Source organism: Aythya ferina, assembly GCF_964211825.1.
Source record: "Aythya ferina genome assembly, chromosome: 1".
Lineage (NCBI taxonomy): Eukaryota > Metazoa > Chordata > Aves > Anseriformes > Anatidae > Aythya > Aythya ferina.
Genome location: NC_140296.1, coordinates 28,286,908 through 28,306,888, shown reverse-complemented (window position 1 = coordinate 28,306,888; position 19,981 = coordinate 28,286,908). Strand labels below are relative to the sequence as shown.

General features: G+C 39.0%; 1 protein-coding gene across 3 annotated transcripts in view; it reads left to right on the top strand.

Moving 5' to 3' along the window:
- RNASEH2B (ribonuclease H2 subunit B) overlaps positions 1–19,981 on the top strand; it is a 42,004-nt gene that overhangs the window by 9,615 nt on the left and 12,408 nt on the right. For 2 of the 3 annotated variants that reach the window (XM_084525479.1, XM_084525477.1), the window contains exons 2-7: positions 2,520–2,591; positions 5,540–5,647; positions 8,438–8,514; positions 11,060–11,180; positions 16,354–16,418; positions 17,583–17,688. In XM_084525479.1, the coding sequence (XP_084381605.1) occupies positions 2,520–2,591; positions 5,540–5,647; positions 8,438–8,514; positions 11,060–11,180; positions 16,354–16,418; positions 17,583–17,688 (549 nt within the window). The remainder of the gene's footprint in view (positions 1–2,519; positions 2,592–5,539; positions 5,648–8,437; positions 8,515–11,059; positions 11,181–16,353; positions 16,419–17,582; positions 17,689–19,981) is intronic. The other variant, XM_084525478.1, reaches the window with a different exon arrangement.

Genomic DNA, 19,981 nt, shown 5'->3' with positions numbered 1-19,981 from the left:
CCTTCTTCGTCCATAAGGCCACGTTACTATTGCATCCAGTTTTCCAAGCAGGCATTCTCCCAATTGCCTCTTTTTATGTGCCAACTTGACATCTAGTAGAGCCAATCTGTAACAAAAATATACTTCAGCTGCCCCTGGAAATGGAGTGGGGTATTGAATACATTTTGAAGAAATCCCAAGGTTTAAAACAAAATTAAAAAAAAAAAATCCAAACACTTTTGCCTTTGCCCACACCTTCCCTTCTTTTTGTGTGTGCACACATGCGTCCCTTCTGGTAAGCTGCCTTCTGCAGCAGCTATAGGGAGAATGGGGCGTTTGCTCTGATCCCATGGGCTTGAGATGCTGGGACTGGAGCAGATAAAGGGGAATCCATCAGGGCAGAGGTGCTGGCACGGGGTGGCCCGCATCAGTGGAAGGTGGTTAGCCAGGGTTGGGAGGCAGCGGGGTCGCTGCAGGCATCTTCCAGACTTCGTGGAGATGGGTGGCATGAGAAGGTTGGGAAAAGAGCAGATCTACCAGATAAAGCTGTGAACTTCATTAAAACCAGCTCCATTAGGAAGAGTTGTCTACTTAATTGTTCGCGTTATACACGATGCAGCTTCGGGCTCAGCTGGACGCCTTCCTGGTGTTCATAAATCTAGGCATGAAGAAAGCGGAGCAAGTAAGCGCTAAAAGCTCCTTCGCTTTTTTTGTTTTGTTTTGTTTTGCTTTGCTTTTTGTTTCAAATTTTGAAACTCACATTTAATGTGTATATTTTAACATGTTCATGTGAAACACATCAAAGTAAACACATGCAGTGTGTTTCTTTCACTGTCATTAATCACTGTAGTGTTTTAAAAAGTAACAAAAAATACACCAACGTTAAACTGTGGTCAAAAATCGAAATATACACAGCTTTAGAAATTTGAAGTTCTCCTTTGCCAGGACAAATGTAGCTTGACAACCGTGTGTGTTTATGTATCAGCATATGCAGTAAGTCTGGTTAGCAAATACGGACTTTTTTTTTTCCATTAAAAATCCCTAACGTATATTGAAACTTTTTCAAGCACTTTTTCAAGCCACCTGAAGACTCAAATGCAAATTCAGGAGAAGAAAATAAAGGCAAATTCTTCAAACAGCTCTAGGAACCGTTATCTTCCAATACTTCACAAGACACCCTTGCTTGTTTTTTAAGTCCTGCTTATGTCTTCATCTGAACAATTTCTGTTTGGATGTGTGAATGTGAAAGATGAGGTTTACCTGGGTCTTTTTTTTTTTGCCACTGAGATCCCTGTGAACAGCCTGTGAGATGTCTACCTGTCTTCCTGAGGGGCTGGGGACAGGCTTTCAGCCAGAATGGACACCAATTTCTGAATGTGCTCAAGGTTCCTACCTCTGTGTTTTTTAAGGAAAAGGACTGTGCTGTCTCAGCAATCCTCCTGGATACTACCAAAACTCTCCGCTTCCCGCAGCAGCACCATAACCCAAGCATCAGCCTGGTCCCTGTCAGTCTGTTCTCTGGGGGCTGGATGCTGGTTGTGTATGTGAAATGCTTTAGCAATTTTGCTTGCTCTGATAAATGCCTTTATGAGAAGAATTGGGGCAGAACTGGCAGTCTGCAAGCTAAGAAGGATGATGCTGTCATGTTGCTCTTCACTCAGATGTGGGAAGTTGTTTTCATACATATAACTTAGACTTTCCCAATGAAGAGAACTTGGATAGAATACACGTAACTGGGGATCCTTATAGATGTTTTTTTCAGACTTGAATCAGCATCATTATGGGAGCTGTTTCCCTTCTATTTTTCTTTTTTTTTTTAATTTCACAGAGAAATTGTACTTTTGTGGCTCTGCTTTTTGTCTGACTTTTTTGCTTAAAAACACAGAAAAGAGAACAACTGTCAGGAGCCTAAGCCAGAGGCGCTGTATTCTCTCAGCTTCTTTTTCCTGTGGGGAGAACGAAACGCACTCATTGTTTTTCAAGATTATATGTAACAGATAAACAAGGGTGCATATTTTTCACATAAGTAACAGCCATTCAGACAATTCCTGCCCCATATTGCTGCATAATCTTAGTTCCCGAAAGAAGACCGCTGTTTGTTCCTACAAATATTTTACCACGTGCACTTTTAACTTTTTAATGTCCACACCATGCTTGGCCTAATTTGCCAAAGCATTCTCATTGTCATTGAGACTAATCGGGGCAACACATCAGTTCATCTCACTTAACTGAGATGTCAAACTTGGGAGCTCTGTTGCCTGAGGCTCTCTGGGGGGAAGTGGTTTTCAAAACCTAAATCATCCCCAGGTGTGTATCTTTCCCGTGGCAAATAGAGAGTGCCAGAAAGTCTGGAATCATAATTTAGGTGCCTTGATCGGGTAGGATGAATTTGGGCTGAGGCATATAGCTTTTTAGGCAGAAAATATGTGAGCTTTCAAAAAGTGTCAATCCAATTAATTCTGAGCGTCTTGGAGAAGCATGGCAGAACGTGAAATGCTTCTCAATTTACAAGTTTCTAACTTTTTCCTTTCTCCCCACAGAGGCTGCTACTGACCCCCCTAAGACACCTGACAGCGAACCTATGTTTACAAGACTGCGCAGTCCAAGCACAGGCAAGTTTTGGAATAGTGACATGAGCCTGTTAATGTTCTGGTTGATTCCCTCCACCACCAAATGATTCGCATTTTGCAAGCTGAAATAGCGATGATAATGTAAGTCTTATGTGCCAAAGATACTGCTGGTGATGCCAGATAGTTAATGCTGTGCAAACATTTAGGATTTCTTTTATAATTTTAATTTGTTGAAATGTTTATTCATCAGGAATATTGGCAGCACAAAAAAGAGGTGTAATTTAAGTTGTGTTTTTAAGTGCATTAGTTTTGGGGAACTTGCACTGTTGGGTGTTGAGCTTGGGCTTTTTTTTTTTTAATCCAAATTTAGGCTTCATACCATTCATCTTATGCTGTAAAATAAATAGGCAGGGTCAGAAGACGTGATTCAATTATACTTACCAAGCTTTTTGAGTCTTTACATTTTTAAATCTAATTTTCTTGTTTCCTTGGTCCAAGTGGTGGTATCTCTTTTCCCGTTAATAGATGACGAGGCACTCTGAATTCAAAATACATTGGAAAGATCAGTAGATGCAGGTGATATAATGACACCACCATCCCACACACAGTTACTTTCTTCTAGTCAGATTGCCATTTTTGTCAAGGATTTGTTATTTCTATATGAGTAATGTAATAATTGCGGTATAAGATACTGCAGCAGAAATCTGCAGCAAGCCTTGGTTAGGGTTAGCATGTTTTGTTTAAAAAACATGGTTCATGCTTGTTTTTTCTCTTTTCACCAGCTTGTTTTCTAAATTACATACTTCTGTTTTTGAAATTCACCATTCATTTTTACATATATTTGTAACTAAAGTCTTCAGGTATGTTTTAATACCACAGTACTCTACTTTCTACATGAAAAAGTAATTTAAAAACTAGATACAGAATGTGAAATCATTTATTCTCGTCAGGGTACTTGTTTTTTGATTGCTCAGATTTACAGTGAGAATATACAGCCAGAGAAATTTTCCACCTGCTGTATTATGTTGGCTTTGTAATTTATTATGTTTTTAAAAGAGTAGATATTAATTTGCTTTTCTCTGTGGAAGAAGAGAACTATTTAGCTTGTAGAATCAGAGATCTTGGGAAAGGTTTCTGGGGAAAACCTAAAGTACAATGATTTGACCAAAAGCCTGGGTGTGTTCCTTTAGAATTTACAGAAGCTTATTTATAGACATGCATAAACTTTCAGTTATGTAGCCTATTATAAGTATAGGGTTTGAAAATGGAAGGACTGAGAACACCCTAATAATGTCTTTTCCTTATGTCTGGGTCTAATGGATGAATTGTTGATGCCAGATATTGTATAAATACCCACTGAAGGACTGAGCGCGCTGTGGATAGTCATGCTAACCACTTTATTAAATAAAAGTACGCACGGTCTTTTTTATAGTCAGGTAAAAAAGGACAAAATTTCTATCCCATGCAAAGACTATAAACTGGTGTTTCAGCCTGTAATTCAGAAGTCCTACAAGAAGCATTTTTCAAAGCTTTAAATTAAAAGAAGGGGAGTACCCGTGCCACAAGACTTAAGTAACTTATTGAAGTGGCAAAGTTAGGAGGAGAGCTACTTAGCTTCTCTCTCTATCTCCTGGAGATTCTCTCTAATGACATAACTGGGGACCCGTGGTGACTGTCCTTTTAATGTAAAGAAATAAAATAAGGAGCTGAAGTTATGCCGTAGGAATGGTCTCTTCCCCAACATTTCTTAGCTCTCCACCGCATTTGGCAAGCACGCTCGCTGGTAGGAGTCTTTAAGCTGTTCGACGAACGCTTCCATGAATAGTCTGATGTCTGGCACTGATCAAACTATGGTGTAGACCCTTGTTAAGAAGCACATGGTAATAATTGAAACCTCTGCTCCCCCTTATATTTACTGTTCACTCCTCTTCTCCCCTCTCCAAAAGAAGAATGATTATCAGAGAACTGAAACTGTATCCTTAGGTGAGGTTAAACATTTGGTCAGCCTCTTGGATAAAGGGGGAAAAAAAGCATCATCAGTCATTTTTGGGAAAAGATGCATCTGCCCGTTTTAGCTGACCTTCCTCTGCACCTAAGGAATCTCTTCAGGCTGGAGACAGTAGTGCTGACATCAGCTTGCGAGGGCTTGCATTGACACTTTTTTGAGCCAGCATGCGATCTGCAAGTTAGTGCGACTTTGCAATTTGTGTTTTGAGCAGGACTGCCATGTTGCAGTTGATGTTGTCTCTCGAAGATGCGCTGATAACCAAGACAGAACTAGTCCAGACTCAACTAACTGAACTTCAGTGGCCCCTTCTGTAGTTCTGGTGACTTGTTTGAGACGAAGAAAATGCCAGTCCCTTTCGTAACACATTTGTCACCTTCTCATTAGAACCTAGAAACAGCAGAGCTCAGCTGTGAGTGTCTCAAAATAAATCCTTTCTTTCCCTTTCCAAACTATCAAGATTCTGATGGGCACTTTGTGGCAGTTCCTTTTAAATTCCTTGTTCACCTTCAGTTGAGTTATCTGTTGTCCGTTTTCATGCACACACACACACAAAAAAAAGATTTCAAATTGTCACTTGACGGTTTGAGAGTTTTGTTCCCCTAACCCAGCATCTAATGTCTTGGGAACAAGCATGAGAGAGGGAAAGGAAATTTTCTGGTTTTCCACCTTCCCCCTTCAGTACAGACAAAAGCTAATTTCTTGTGTGATTTTGATTTGGGTTTGGATCAAAGGCTTTGTGTTGTAAGATGAACTATTCACACATCTTATTTATTGATTCAAATTCAGTTTGGTTTATAGAGCTGGTAAACGAACATCTGTATATAATAGTTTTCTTTGTCTGAGCTTTCTTTGTAGTGAGTTTATGTAGAATGTGTGTATGTTTGTGTGTGTATGTATATAAGGCACATTCTTCAGATGTATTGGGTATTCTTTTGATTTTTGTGAAAGCTTACAAACACAAACCAGATTTCTCTTTCGACAGGGGAAGCAACCCTTTACTTATTCAATAGTGGTGCGCAGCAGCTGTTTGAAGTTAAAGCTTTTCATGAAGAATATCATTCCTGGTTTATAGGTGAGACTGTTCAACAAGGTGAGTAATATAACATATCCTTCCCCCAACTGTAACTAATGTTCATAAACAGACACCTTCCCTCTCTCTTCTAGTAAATTTACAGGTGTTTCTCCTAGTTGTTTGAGGCATGCTGCATCACATCCCCACCTTCTGACACACTCGTTTGCCATCTGGATTTAACCAGGGCTAGGGGCTTTGTGGTCTCTCTTTAAAAGGCTGCCTTTGGCAGCCTCAATTAGACAGATGTTCATTTGTCTTTGAGGAAGGGTATAGCGGGGTGGGGGAGTTGTTCAATTGTATTTAAACTGAAGTGCTATAAAATACTTAGCTTGCCTTGTCAATCAGACCAGAAAGTCCTCAGTGTAAGTAAAATATGTCTTATCCTACGGCAGGGAAAAAGGGCTGGAAGGCGTGAGCTAGCTAAGCAGAGCAGCGTGTTAGAGCTCCAAGCGTTGGAATGCATGGTCTTGTTTTCTTTTAATTACCTCTGTTTACTCTGGGTGAGTGTTGTGATCTCAGGGATCGGGCTGCTGTCTGCGGGTTCCATTTCAGTGTTTTGTCTGAAGTGAGCTCATCTATAGTATCATAGTCCGTGATCTTTCTAAAAATGAGAAAGAAACTTATGTAACCACTCATGACAGCTTTAACAATCCTTCATCAATAAAGGTGTCACTGGGGTAGTGTTTCTCTCCCAGGAAGTCCATAGACCATGCAGTAAGTATCAACTCAGGAGATGAACGTATACCCTTTTTGTCCATTTTCAACTACAAAAAAAAAGAGCATTTATAATAATAAATAAATAAAGAACCTTACCAGACATGTGCCTTCTTTAATGGTAATATCCCAAATGTGTGTTATTTTTTAAACATCCTTTGCAGGTGTGTATAGCAATGCAAACAGTATGTCTGTGAGCTTTTTCTTGTTCCATCTGGGGGGGAGCCAAAAGACCAGGTCTGCTCCCTGCTCCCAATTACATCCATGTTGTATTCTCCCTTTTCTTTTTCTAACCTCCGCTTTGGCCCTTTGGAAACACTTGCCTCAAGGAGCAATTGCTTCAGTTTCCTTTAAAATATAAAGGGAGGATTTTCTTTCCTGAATTTTTGGGCCGCTGCATCTTCGCGAAGGTCAGGTGGAAAACAACACAAAAAAGTTGTGTGTTTGCAGTTAAAAGCAAATCATCTCATTATTATTTGCAGAGAAGGACAGAGGTCTTTATACGCCTACTGTGAGTCTGAACTCCTTAGAACAAGTAAAAATACTCTTCCTGGAGGTACAGTTGAAAGCATTTAAATTGAAACTTTAAGAAAGTGGCTAGCATTTTTTTTCCTCCAATTTTTATTATCAAAACATTCAGCTTTATGATTAAGTAGTCCAGGTACTTTCCACAGCTAATGGCTGTGGTGTTGAGATTAAGAGCTGTCTTTGCCTGGTTCTTGTCAGGGAAATGTATTCCCTTGTAATCTGGGTAGTTTTCTTCCAGGGTCTTAGCATGTGACAGTACCAGCTTACAAACTCACATAGTTGGAGAAATGTTTTGACCCCAAATGCCAGAGACCTATCTTGGTTTTGCTTGCATGGGTTGATCTGTATCATTTTGATATAAATGCGAGGTGCCTTATGTTTGTCTTACTGAGCTCACACAGCACTAGAACCACGTTTCGAGGCTGTCACCTTTAGGCTTAGCTTTTGATTACAGAATTGCAAAAGGAAGATGACAGAGTACAGTGTGAGAGCCCATTCTGCTCCAGCCAAGGGTTCATTTAGGATTCTTCAGGCTTGTCAGAAGCCGTACAAATAGTCCCATAATAGCCATGTCCTTGGTACTCTCTCTGGAAAGAAGAATTGAAATTAGCTTTGAGATAAATGTAAACTAGATCCCCAGGCTAATTTGGCTATACAGATATATTGCAGGGACTTCACACTATAATGCATCATGCTAGCAGTGCAGATGCTAGATTGGGTGTGAGCTTTGACCAAACCACCTTCCCACCCTATCTTTTGTCAGCTTTAGGCCATTGCAATAAGATTTCCTTTTTTAAAAAATCATGTGAATTAAAAAAGAATTACATTTATTTGCCTTTGGTTTGCTAATTAATGTCAAGTTGACATTGATTATTGTCTCCAATTAGTGAATTTCCTTATTTCCAATTATCTACAATTATACAGAAAGACTGACTGAGCTATTGACCTGCAATGAGCTTCATATGGGCAGAGATGTCAGCTTCAAGGAGAGACCAAGTTCTTCCTCTGTAATTTTGAATAAAAAACACAAACATTTTCTGATCTGTTGCAGTGTCTTTTGTTCTATTAGGAGACTATATGCAGATTCTCCCCTTCCAAATGAAAGGCAGCTCCAACTTAACTATCTCTCAAAATTATTTCTTGCATGGCCATCCTCTGCTGCCAGCATGGTGTTTTCTGGCACGGTATTTGGAGTGGAGTATACTGGGTCTATCTGGTATCCCAAAACAAGGTTCTGTTACACCCAAATCTGCCAATAGAGGGCAGCTTTAATTTTGCTGTTTTTATTACAGTCCAGAAAAAGGGAAAACTGAGAGTGCTTGAAGCCAGAAAACCTGCAACAGAGCTTGTGCTTTTGTTTGGCAGAGTTGAGAACTGAGCTGTCTATATTTTTAACATAAAATCACAAATACTATTTTCTTGCCCATTTTACTGAAATACTGGATTACTTAACATTAAAAAATCCACTCTTCTTGCCCACGGTCCTGACAAGCATCCTAAAAAATGGCCAAGCAATATACTCATGTCTCTTGGTACTGAACTTATTTTTGTATATCTGTCACTTAGATGGGCGCCTGCTGTTCGTGACGCCGATGGACCCCTTATTCCTGATACTTTATTACCTCATAAAGGCAGACAAGGAGGTAAGCCCGCTTATTTTTTTCACTGGAATTCTCGGGAGAAAGCATTATCTCTGTCTTCATTTTCTGCAGAAGTTATGTTAATTTTATGAACAGGGACTTCCATAGTATGGGAAATTAAATTTGCTTTTAAAACAGAGATGTCCACCCTAGACATACTTCTGTTTTCACCATTTTTTTTGGCCAGTGAAGTATATTCCAGGAGTCAGCTTGCAATCTGAACAAAACCTAATCCCCTCTTTGTAAGAGAAGCAGAGAATCTTTTGTCCTTTTGTGAGAGTCTATCCCAGAACTATTGAATTTAAAATGATAGATGTCATCAGAATAAAACAAACTAGAGCCCGTCCTAAGGAGTAGATGAATCACTCTGAGAAACAAAAGAAAGAAAGAGGATTTTGGATGCTATGGGAGATGAAGAAGAAACATTTCTGTGGCAGTTTGAACTTGAAAGGAAACATTGCCTTTTTACAAACAGTATTTGTTGAGCTGGTGTATCATGCAATAGCAAAGGGATGACCAAGTATCCAAAAGATGAGTAATAAATGGGTTAATCAATTTATCAAGGGTGTTGCAAAACCTTACTTAAATATCCAACATGTATCAAAACTCCTAGGCAATATTATTGATTTATAGTTTGTAACGTGCCTGTGAAAAGAGAGCATAAAATAAAAATGTTAATCCTCGTTTTGTATTTCATGGGGTCAATAATTTCACTTTATGCATCCTAAGAGGTTTTCTTCTAAGAGCACTTCCTATCAAGTGGCTTGCTATTTTCTGCTCTAGGTTGCAGGTGGAGAATGCAGGAAAACTATTCATGTATGCTGAAGAAATAAAGTCCTACTAGACATTTGTAATAGTAACCTATTGTTAAGTAATTACTTCTAAATAATTTATGGTGTAGGGTGTGCCAATGTGTTCAGTTGTTCTTTGCTCTGTTCCTGCTGTAGGGTGGGCCATCAGAAGAACTCATTGCACAGGAATAGCTGAGCTGTTTCTCTCGGTATTGCACTCTGTTTGAATTCAGCACTCCTTTGAAAGCTTTATAAACCAAACTTAAATTAGGGAAAGAGTAAATCTCCTCTGTCACTGTGACAGTGATGAGGTAGCCTGAATAAAGGATGACCGTTGCTGCTGTTTTCTCTGCATTGGAAGCATCCAATACTGCCATTTGCTTCTTAGGTACCTTCTTCTGGAAGGGTTTTCTAAACCAGGCAATGGTGCCTGGTAAGTTTGTAGGGCTGTTATGGGTTCCTAATTAAGGACAAACGCATTCCTGCAGTGCCCTGCCTAAATTAGTGTATCCTTCAGTAAAGTAAAGTCTTGAGGATTTTGTGGCAGATGTCTCAAGCAATACAGCATGTTCACTTCTGGTGTGAACTAATGAGTATTCAGATACCTTCTGAGTATTGTAGAATCATTCTTTGCACCATCCTCTGGTTTTGATAATGGGAGATGATGCTTTCTGAGCAGAGCCATGTCTTATCCAATCTTAGCTTAGGCTCTGTGTTGCTGCACAAGGTGAACATGGCTGTCTTGCTTCTGGACACAAAGTGGTTTGTGCAGCTAAGTTATCCATGGGAAATAGTTCACTGAAGCTTTATTTCTGCCCATCATAACCTTTTTGCCATTGTAATTGTACCTTTTCAATTTTCATGAGAAACAAATTGAAATTCATTGGTTTTGTGGGTTGTTTTTTTTTTTAAAAAAAAAATCTTATTTAACAGTGGATGGTTATTTTTATTAAGCCTCTGAGTGTTTAGTAAGAGGATTAATTAATAATGAAAACAGTTTACCCAAGTGCTTTTTTCGTACTGACCGCTGTAATGACTTCAGCCTTGGCTCCTGAGACCTTGCGCTCTCCAAGGATGGAGAACTCACTGAGTCTTTGTACTGATGCGCTGAAGGAGCTTTCCAAAGAGAAGGCTGCCAGTTGTGCCAAACTGTGCTGAATGATTATGCATTGTTTGGCAACGACAAGATTTGTTTGATGGTTCTGTCATGTGTGGGGCTATTTAAGTTGTGCCAAAATCCCTTTATATGCATACTCTGGCCAAACTGGAATTGACTTTGCAGAGGTGAAAGGTTAATAGTGTGTTCCAGAAGCTGCCCTGCTCCTTTGAGATTTATCTTTTATGGAAGGAAAAGCAAAATTTGAATGGAAGTTATGACACTGGGTTTAATCCAACAGGTTTTGGTCTCAAACACTGTTGGCACACACTGACTACTGTGTCTTATGTCATCTTCCAAAAAATCTCGCTGTACTTCACATTAGCTTCTCCCCATGTTGTTTTAAATTTGGGCTCTTAAGTGCAGTAATTGAAGAGTTCAGCATTTTGCAGATTACTTACTGGTTTGAAGTAAATATTTATAGTTTGCTTTGTAATCAGTTTCTAAATGTGTCATGTGGTACCATTCAAAATATGATCTTCTTTAAATACTTTATTTTAAAACTGTGGCAATTGCATGCATATATATTTCTCTATATGCATATATGTATATGTCTTAACATTGTAATAATGCTTTTATTGTTCCTTTGATGTATTTTCAGCAACAAGGAAAGTTCCAGCCACTGGATCAAGTTGTGCTAGACTCGGAGTACCCTTATTGCCCATTGCTGCTGAAGTGTGCAGATGTTAAACAGTCCATCCATCATGTAACGGAAGAAAAAGGTGAAAAGATTTGGGCGGGGGAGGGAGGGGAGGTTGGATTTATTAGTGCTACTTCGTTACAAAATAGATTTAAGTACTGTTTTTCGCTTTACTTAAGGTGCTGGATGAAGCTGTATTTTAAAAGCAGAAGTTTAGGCTTAGAAGTCTTCGTTACAGTATTGTGAATAGTAAAATGTGGATCTCAGATTATCTGCTGTAACACTAAAAGAGTTGTGCAGTCTTCCTGCTTGGTGGCATAAAAATGATAAATTGATCAGAGCTGGCTATGTGCTATGAATTTTCTTTGCCTTTTGATAAAAGTTTTACTTCTTCCTGAAGTCTTTCTTTAGTGTAGCATAGTCTTGTGTGGAAGAAGTGAAACCATTGTCCATGTGACTTTTTGTTTCCCCTTTGTAGCAAAGCATTCAAACAATAAGCAGAACAAAGCTCAAGAAGAGTGAATATACTGCTGAGAAAGGAGAGCACAAGTTTTCTAGCTTTGCATAATTTATTGTGGGATTAAGTTCAAAGACTTAATTTTATTTTAATTTTTTACATGCAAACCTTGATTGGGATTCATAACTGTGAGAGAAAAGCTGAATGGAAGAAAATAGCAAAGTATCAATTCTATACATAGTGCCCTTAAGCTTTGTCCAGAATTCCCTTTGGTACAGGGGGCTCTTATTTTGAGGACAATATATACTTTCTGGGGAAGAGAAAGGGGCATTACATAGTAATTTTTGTAGCTTGGCAGACCTGCAAAAGATGCAAGACTTCCGTTTTTACATTCAGTCCTTTATAGGGCATTGTACTTCTGTTTGCTGACTTTCTGATAGTGGAGATCTACCTGTACAGGACTTTGAGAACACTGAATCTACCAACAAGTGAAAAAATGTTAACTGCCTGACCCTTTATGTGTATAGAGCACCTCCAAGTAGTAGAGGTACACAGATTAAAAGTCAGAAATATTATGAATATGCTCTCAAGAAGCACTCTGCCCTTGTTGATATATATATAATATGAAATATCTAGCTGTTCCTTTACAGATGGGCTGAGGAAGGGTGATAGAAGAAGAAAAGTGCTGTTGAGTGAAGTGCCAGACCTCTTTTAGGCTGCATAGAGCATCAAGATAGGGGACTGTGAGCTTTTCCTGAAGGGTTTTGATGTACAAGCTCAAATATTTCCTGTATGATATGGTACATGTGCATTAATACAGAGCAGTTACTTCCCCAAAAGGATCAGTTTGAACTTCAGGGTGGGACATGTTTCCGTTGAAAATGATCACTTTAACAAGACCGCAGGAAATCTGGGCAGTGAGACAATTGTTACATTTTGCTGGGACTGGGGTAGTTGGAGTTGTGTGCTGTCCTGGATTTCCAAAAGAACCTTTGGAAAGCATTGAGTTACATTCAGGATCAGTGGGAGCAGGCAACCCTTTTCTTAGGGCGAGTTCTGACTTTCAAGAAGGCTTCTTTAAGACAGAGCTATCTGAACTACAAAACTGCTTTTGCTTTCCCATGGAGTGATAAATGCTTCCAGTAAAAACTAAGATTAAACTTCTAGGCAATTAGTGTCCTCTACAACTTGTCCAATACTGGCAAAGGAGCGAGGGGTGAGAGAAGGGATACTAAACTTCTGCCCTGCTGTCTCAGAAGGTGAAAAATCCTGCCAGATCCTTTTGACCATCGAACTAAGAACTTTGCAAAGGAATATAGGGCAAAGCCAGCGTTATTTTTCTGAAGAGGCACTTCCTCCAAACAGCAGTGCTGCCTCTGGGCAGTATAAGTGTTTCCTTTTTAACAGCAAAATAATAACTAAGTATATAGATTTGCCATAGACAAGATCTTATATCTTAGAATAGATACAGAGGTTAGACTGAAATCATATTTGCAGTTGTTGTCCACCAGAGCATTGTTTGATAAGTTGTATCAGTAGATAGTAATGAAAATTCTTTTTCTGCTTGGTTTTGTTTTTTTGTATTGATGCTTTTCATAATGTATTATGTACACCAATCAGTTTAGGACATTTTGTCAGCAAATGATATTAACTGCTAAAGCAGTTACTTTCATTTTCTGTTTGTTTTTTTTTTTTTTTTCTGTTTGTTTGTTTTGAAACGTAATGGACAAGGATTGCTGTTGACATTAACGTGTGTGCTTGCACACTCTGGCTGTGTGTGATAATCTTGGACATGTACCTGCTGCTGCTTTTCTTGTTCATGTTTGGGTTGTGTTGAAAGTAACAACATTAGGCCTTGCTCTTAGGATTTCTTTCAATTTTTAGAACACCAAACCTACAGTTATGCAACAGACACATCAGTGCTTGCCTGCCTGTCATGCACAGGTCACCATTCTGTTCATTCCCCTTCTACGTGTTTCATATTCACATCTCTTTTATTGCCTGTAAAAAATACCAATATTATGACTAATGTACTCTTTTCTAGCTCTAAGACTTGTCTACTACATAGCCTTTCTCATTTAAGGAGCAGGGCTTTAGGGCAAGAAGTATCTGTTGTGTTCGGTCTTCTGCAACTCTGATCCGTTTGGCAGAACCTGACAACATAATTATTTCACTCTTAATTTAATCTTAAGACTTTTAACATCTGTATAACAAATTCTTACCCTAGAGCACTCACAGTTTACACTTAGTGAATTAGCAGAAAGTCCACTTTCCCTGGCCTCAGTGTTGAAGGGCACTGAAAATTCATTTTGCTGGATTAAATTCCCATTTACCTGCTTTAGTAGTTGGGGAAAGGGTGTGTTACAGCTTGCTGAATCTGGGTGAGGCAGGTTGTTTGCTAATGAATTCAAAGATTGGATAAAGAGTACAATAGAGGAGGATTAGGAAAGGGTTATGAACTCCAATTCTAGAGTGTTACTCTTTGTTTCATTTTGCAAGGCAAAAACTGCACTGTGATCTTGTCTGATGTGATTAACATGAAGAGCCAAGAAAACTTACCTGATTAGAATAACTAAGTAATATTGCCAAGCTTGTATTCCCAGAAGGTAGGAAAAAAGGGGCCATATGAGTTTCTGAGTTATGGAAAACACTGAGAAAATGGATGTTAAAATGTGCTTTAGGCAGTTTGCTCAACAATACATCAGGGAAACTTCCAAGTCTACATAGCGATTACCCGATCGCTGAACATATTATTTAATTGTAGAACCACTTATATTCCATCTGTATTTCTCAAACCCAATCTTTCCAGATGTCTCAGACCAGTTTTATAGGCACCAGACACATTAGGGAACAAAAGGCTTTCCAATATATACTCATATTATCAAACATAGTCGCTAACTCTCACCAATATCAAATGTGCATCACATGTTAAATCCACGTTCCAATATTGAATCCTTTTGTCAGCAGTTTGTGACTTTCATAACTCACTTTAATTCTTCAGAGGTCTCAAATATTGTCAGTTTCTAGAGTTTAATAGTCAAAGCTGTCAAGCACACAAAATGTTTTCAAACAAAGTGATCTCTGAAGGGTTCAACGTAATTATTTTTCACATGTTTTAATGAAAATGGCTTCACAGTTCTACGTTTCCTTTTTCTAACTGAGTCACTCTGAATCGTGCTGTTGTGGGGGAGTCTGCCTGGGAATCTGGACTAGAATTACTTTTCAGCATGGGCTGGGGGATGGTGGCAGGAGGATGTCCCTTCCTCGAACTTTCTCAGATAAGAGAGGAATCCGTGAATTGTACTCACTGTGCTTGGCCCAAACCATGTTAGCTCTTTGAGAAGCAGGTTCAAGCATACAGACAGTCTCCCCCAATTTCTGCTGATTCTCTTTCAGAGCCATTTAGAAACTTCAAAGTCCTGAAGGCTGCAGCCAGTACTGTCACAGCTGCAATTTTACCTGCAACTCGTCAACTTCACGAAGCAAAGTATATATCAGCATTTTTTTTTCCTTTTTGCTCTGAAGAATTTTTTGCATTTTACTCTTCTACAGCTGTTGTGCTGAGATAGATTTAAACTTTATCTTGTAAACAGCTTTCCCCGATCTCTCCGTACCCCCTACCATGCATACACAAAGAGCACATAACAGTTAGATATTTGTATGCAATTTGGAAGAGCCAAGATAAACCCCAAAGAAGGAAATGCTGAAACAATCATAAATAATGTTGTTGTTTGCAAGGGGAGAAGGAAACTCCATGAACCTAGTGTTGGAATATGATACTGGGTCAGTAAATGACATGAAACAGATGTATGTATTTATGGGAACGGTATACAGGAGATTAAAAGCTATTGAAATACCTGTTGAAGAAATAGATTCAAACACAGTGGGCTCTGAAATCTCCTGTGTAATCTTCCTAGGCATTTTGTTCCGTTTCTAAAACGGAGCACTGTGAATTAAAGCTCAATAATTTTTATCCTGAAATTTCCATGAGCTTTTGCAATTTTCTCTCTCCTCTACCTCAGCATCCTGACTCACATATGTTTGTGGTACCCCAGTTATCACAGGGGAAACACTTTTTGAAATTCTTATATCATCGAGTTAATTTATGTTGCTCAATAAATCATAAATGAATCATGTACTTCCTCCCACTAGGAGTGTGTTTCATTATTTTAGTTCTTTATTTTCCTTTGACACTCTGTTAAAGTACGTAAAAGGGGGATAGAAGAAAACTTCTGCAATAGTCACCCTGTGAAACGGGAGTGGAGAAATGATAGGAAGAGAGATTATTGAAAGGGCAAATGGTTTGTCTTCCCTACCCAACTCTCCTGGCCCCCTACAAGGTGCTGGAATTCATAAGCCAAAGATTTAAGATACTCTGTTGTGCGTGCTTGTGTGGTTTTTTGCAGTCATGCGAACAATCTTTTATGCTGCAAACGGTGAGGTTAAAATGACCAGTCTGGTGACACAGGGTAGTGACGGTTTGGCAAATTACAAGGGTTTGAGAAGAGCCTTACTGAATTCAGGCAGCCCAAGATTACACATATATAAATAAAATATGTGCTTTGCTGGATTAGGGCCTAATTAAAGATTGTTAGGTTGTTCAAACTTGTGCATATCAGCTCAGTCTGTTTATTTTTCCATGTTTCCAATATTTTTGAAACTTTTTGCCCTGATATCAAACATGTGCAAGCTGCAAATTAACTTCCGTGCGCTGTCTACAACTCTGAAGATTTTAAGTGTATTGAGAATGCAATCTAAACCAGTCATGACTTTCTTCCCCTTTCTTGGTTTATCTCAGAGATTGGCAGTCAGAAATTTCACAAGTACAGCCAAGAGAAGACGTTGAAGTGGTTAAAGAAAAAGGTATCATGTTTCTATTTTGCTTTCTAAATTGCTTTATGTTTAAATGGAAAATGCAGATTAACTTGTCCATATCTGTACTTGAGCCATGTGGCATCCCTCAGTTAAAGTACATGTCCTGTGCAAGAAGGATAGACAGCAAACTGCAGTTGCTGCATGCAGGAGTGGGGTGAGGTATTAGGGAAATGGCAGGTTTGCTACATTTCTCATTTTGATGGGGCTGGTGTGAAAGGGATTTGAAGTGAGGAGGCAGGAGAAGAAGCTGAAGTTGAGTTTATTGCTGTGCTCTGTCGGCTTTGCATGAACTGAGAGGCTTATTTCTTGCCTTATCTGCTTTGCCAATGGGCTAGAGGAAGGGTTAAAGTGTTTCTCCTTGCAGCTTTTAAATTCTGCCGTGCCCTAAAGCTGGACAGATAGTCCAGCTTGGGTTTGTGCTGTAAATGTGATCCCTCATGAAGTCTTGGCAGAGTCTTTCATAATGGTCCTGATATGGTTGCTGCTATCCTAATCCCACCACACTCTTCAAGAAGTCAGTACAGTATGCTGAAAAGAAATAACTCATATGACCGAGTTCAGTGTTGTCTGTGTTTTGGTATAAAGAAGGTGTATCTAATTTTACACGTAGACGTGCCTCTACTATGATGCTACGAGCAGAAAATCCGGTCTGCTTTCTGCACCGATGAAGCTGGGGGTTATCTCCTTTCCAATGAATGCCTGAATGTTTGAGCAGGCGTCTGTTTGTGTTGAAAATTTCTTTGCCAGTGATCTCTGCGTTAGGTACAGTATCACAGTGCCCTGTAATGGTCTTAATCTTTGATTTCCGTCGGGGCTGCCTTTGCAATCCAACTGGGTTGAGGCATTCTCTGTTCTTCCAGCAGGTGTATTTCTCACCTGGATAAGGGTGGCTGTTACATCTGAAAAGCTCATCGCATCTTAGGGTGCCACGAAAGTGGTGCTGTGTTGCCAAGGCAACACGTTCAAAAACGGGCTAGCTTTGTTGCGTTTTTGAGCTCATATGCTAGTCATTACAAATGTATATTAAATTTCACCACAGTCCATAACTTGAGTGTTTTATATGCTTGAAACAAAATTACAAGAGCTTTGTCACTGCATTAACATGTGCATAACAACACTGATATAGACATTTCTTTCTGTGGTTTCCTATAGGTCAATCAAACAGTGAAAGCACTTAAAAGCAACAATATATCTGTAGGTGAAAGGGTACAGGCACCTACATTTATCAGCGGTAAACAGATCACAGATGCTGAAGAAGGTAAGAAAACTAACCATTGTTAAGCACTGTAATGAATTAAGTTTTTGTGAAACCACATACCTGCAGATAAAATACATGATTAGCATCTAAAATGGACTGAAAGTGGTCTCTGCAGTAAATGTATTCCTTGCACAGAAAAATCCATACATGTTGTGGCTGTGTCTCTTGAAGTTTCTTGAGTTCTTTGATATCTTCGTCGGGGGGTCCTTGACATTAGATCACAACTGGGGTTCTTTTGGCTTCTTCTTAGTTTACAGAGAAGATGTTTTCTCAGTGAAATATATGCTGAAGTGCTTTACTGAACTGAGACCATACATAATATGTATGAGTATCCACACAATAAAAGTCTCTGTGTTAGAAAAGTCTATTTTTTTTATTAGTATGCAAATGCTGTTGATAGAAGTCTCTTAGAAGAGAAAGGATGGTAGAAAGGCACAGTCATAGACTAAAAACGTTGCTTTATGTGACAAATGGACAGAACAGATGTGTACACTTACTCAGGGCAAAAACTTCAGCAGCGTGTGCATATTAAATCTCTCTGAAAGTGACAGTGCTGATACCAAAAAGTCTGGAGTGATCCTGCTTGCTACTAGTCACCTTTTTGCTGGGGAGGGCAGCATCCTGAATGTCATTGGGATATGAAGTTGTGTAGAGAAACCTGAAAATGGACACTAATGGAAATTAAGAAAGGTTCAGAACAAAATGAACAAAGGCAAATTGTTTCTGATTACTAAGACATTCAGAAGTCTGCATGCCATTGAAAAATAAGGAAAACAAAGCAACTTGCTGACGAAGTGGAAAATGAGTTACCAAGTAATGATATCAAAGGAAACAACATAAATGAGATTTAAGAGGCAGCTCGACAGTTTTATAGAACAGGGATTGTAATATATGGTTTTTAAAGGGAGACAAAGCTGCAAAATTTGTAAGTTACTTTAACTTTACAGTAGCTTTTTACCCTTTTTCCCTACCCCTACTTCTTTAAAGAAACGGAAAATTGTCCTGTCCTGACAGTGACAGTCTTGACTATGCCTAAATACTTTCTCTGAAATGAGTAATCAAATAGCTAATCTGTAGTGCTTTTTCCACCTTCCTGCTTACTTACAAAAACATGCATATATTTCTCTTTTTAGATGTATAGATTTAAAAGAGCAGCATTTGAGTAGGGAATATCAGGGTTTAAAAATAGGTAAGTTTCGGAGGCAGTCCCGCTGTATACAGCAAGGTGAATGACAGGAAGTCAAATGGACCTTACTCAACACTCATTTTTAATAAGCCTAATTTTCTTGTCTGATCCTTTCACTGCCATGACAGTGCAATTTATTTTGGTGGAGAATTTCTTCTTGCATAACGGTATTATGAAATACCAGTACCTCATAAATAGATGGGTATTGTAGTTAGCTTTTACAGATGTTGTAGGGCAAAAACTTGGGAGGATATAATGGGTGCAAATGGGAAAGGAGGGAAGATTCAACATATGAAACCTGAATATTTCACTAGGAAGACAAAGAAGGGAGGTGTACAACTATTCCTGGTGTCTGACAGGAGGTTAATGACAAAGCAAGGCTAAGGTGAGGCAAACAGTGGTATTTTAAAATTGGTAAAGGAAATCAGTGAAGATTCCTTCAGGGCAGAAATGCAAAGAAAATTGATTTTGTATTTGGGTTATAATAGCAGTTGATTTGGCCTCACCGTTCAGTGTCATAATGCAAAGAGTGAAATGATGGAAATATTTTTCTTAAGAAATAAATTGGTCATATTAAGTGCAAAGGTGAAGTTGTCTTGGATTTAAATTATTTATTCTTCTCTTCTTCTCTCCTGACCCTAAAATGGGCTTAGGGAGTGACAAAGACTTGATGAATTGAGGCAGTGGAGGGAAGAGAAGTGCAGACAGGAGATACTGTGAGTTTGCTGCTAGTCCGATCAAAATGCATATGCCGGTGTCAGTTGGTTAATGCTTTCTGCTTCGGTGCCAATTTGCGTTGGGCTTTTTAGATATTCAAAAAAAGGAGGAAACTCTGTTGCAGAAAAAAAAAAAAGCTCTTCACTACCCTGAGGCCAGTTTACCACGTACCTCTTAACTCTCTTAGTGTGTAGTCATACAAAAAGATAGAGCTGGCCTATTGTAGATGGAATTTGGAGGTGAGATTTTAGCTTAATGTGTGTCTGGCAAATACTTCCTGTGCATGGCTAAAGTTACTCCCTATCAGCCCCAACAACAGTAAGTCTGAAAGTTCCAGCCCGTGATCAGTAAGTGTGAGTGTAGAACGTGACCGGAAAAGATCTGGTTTAG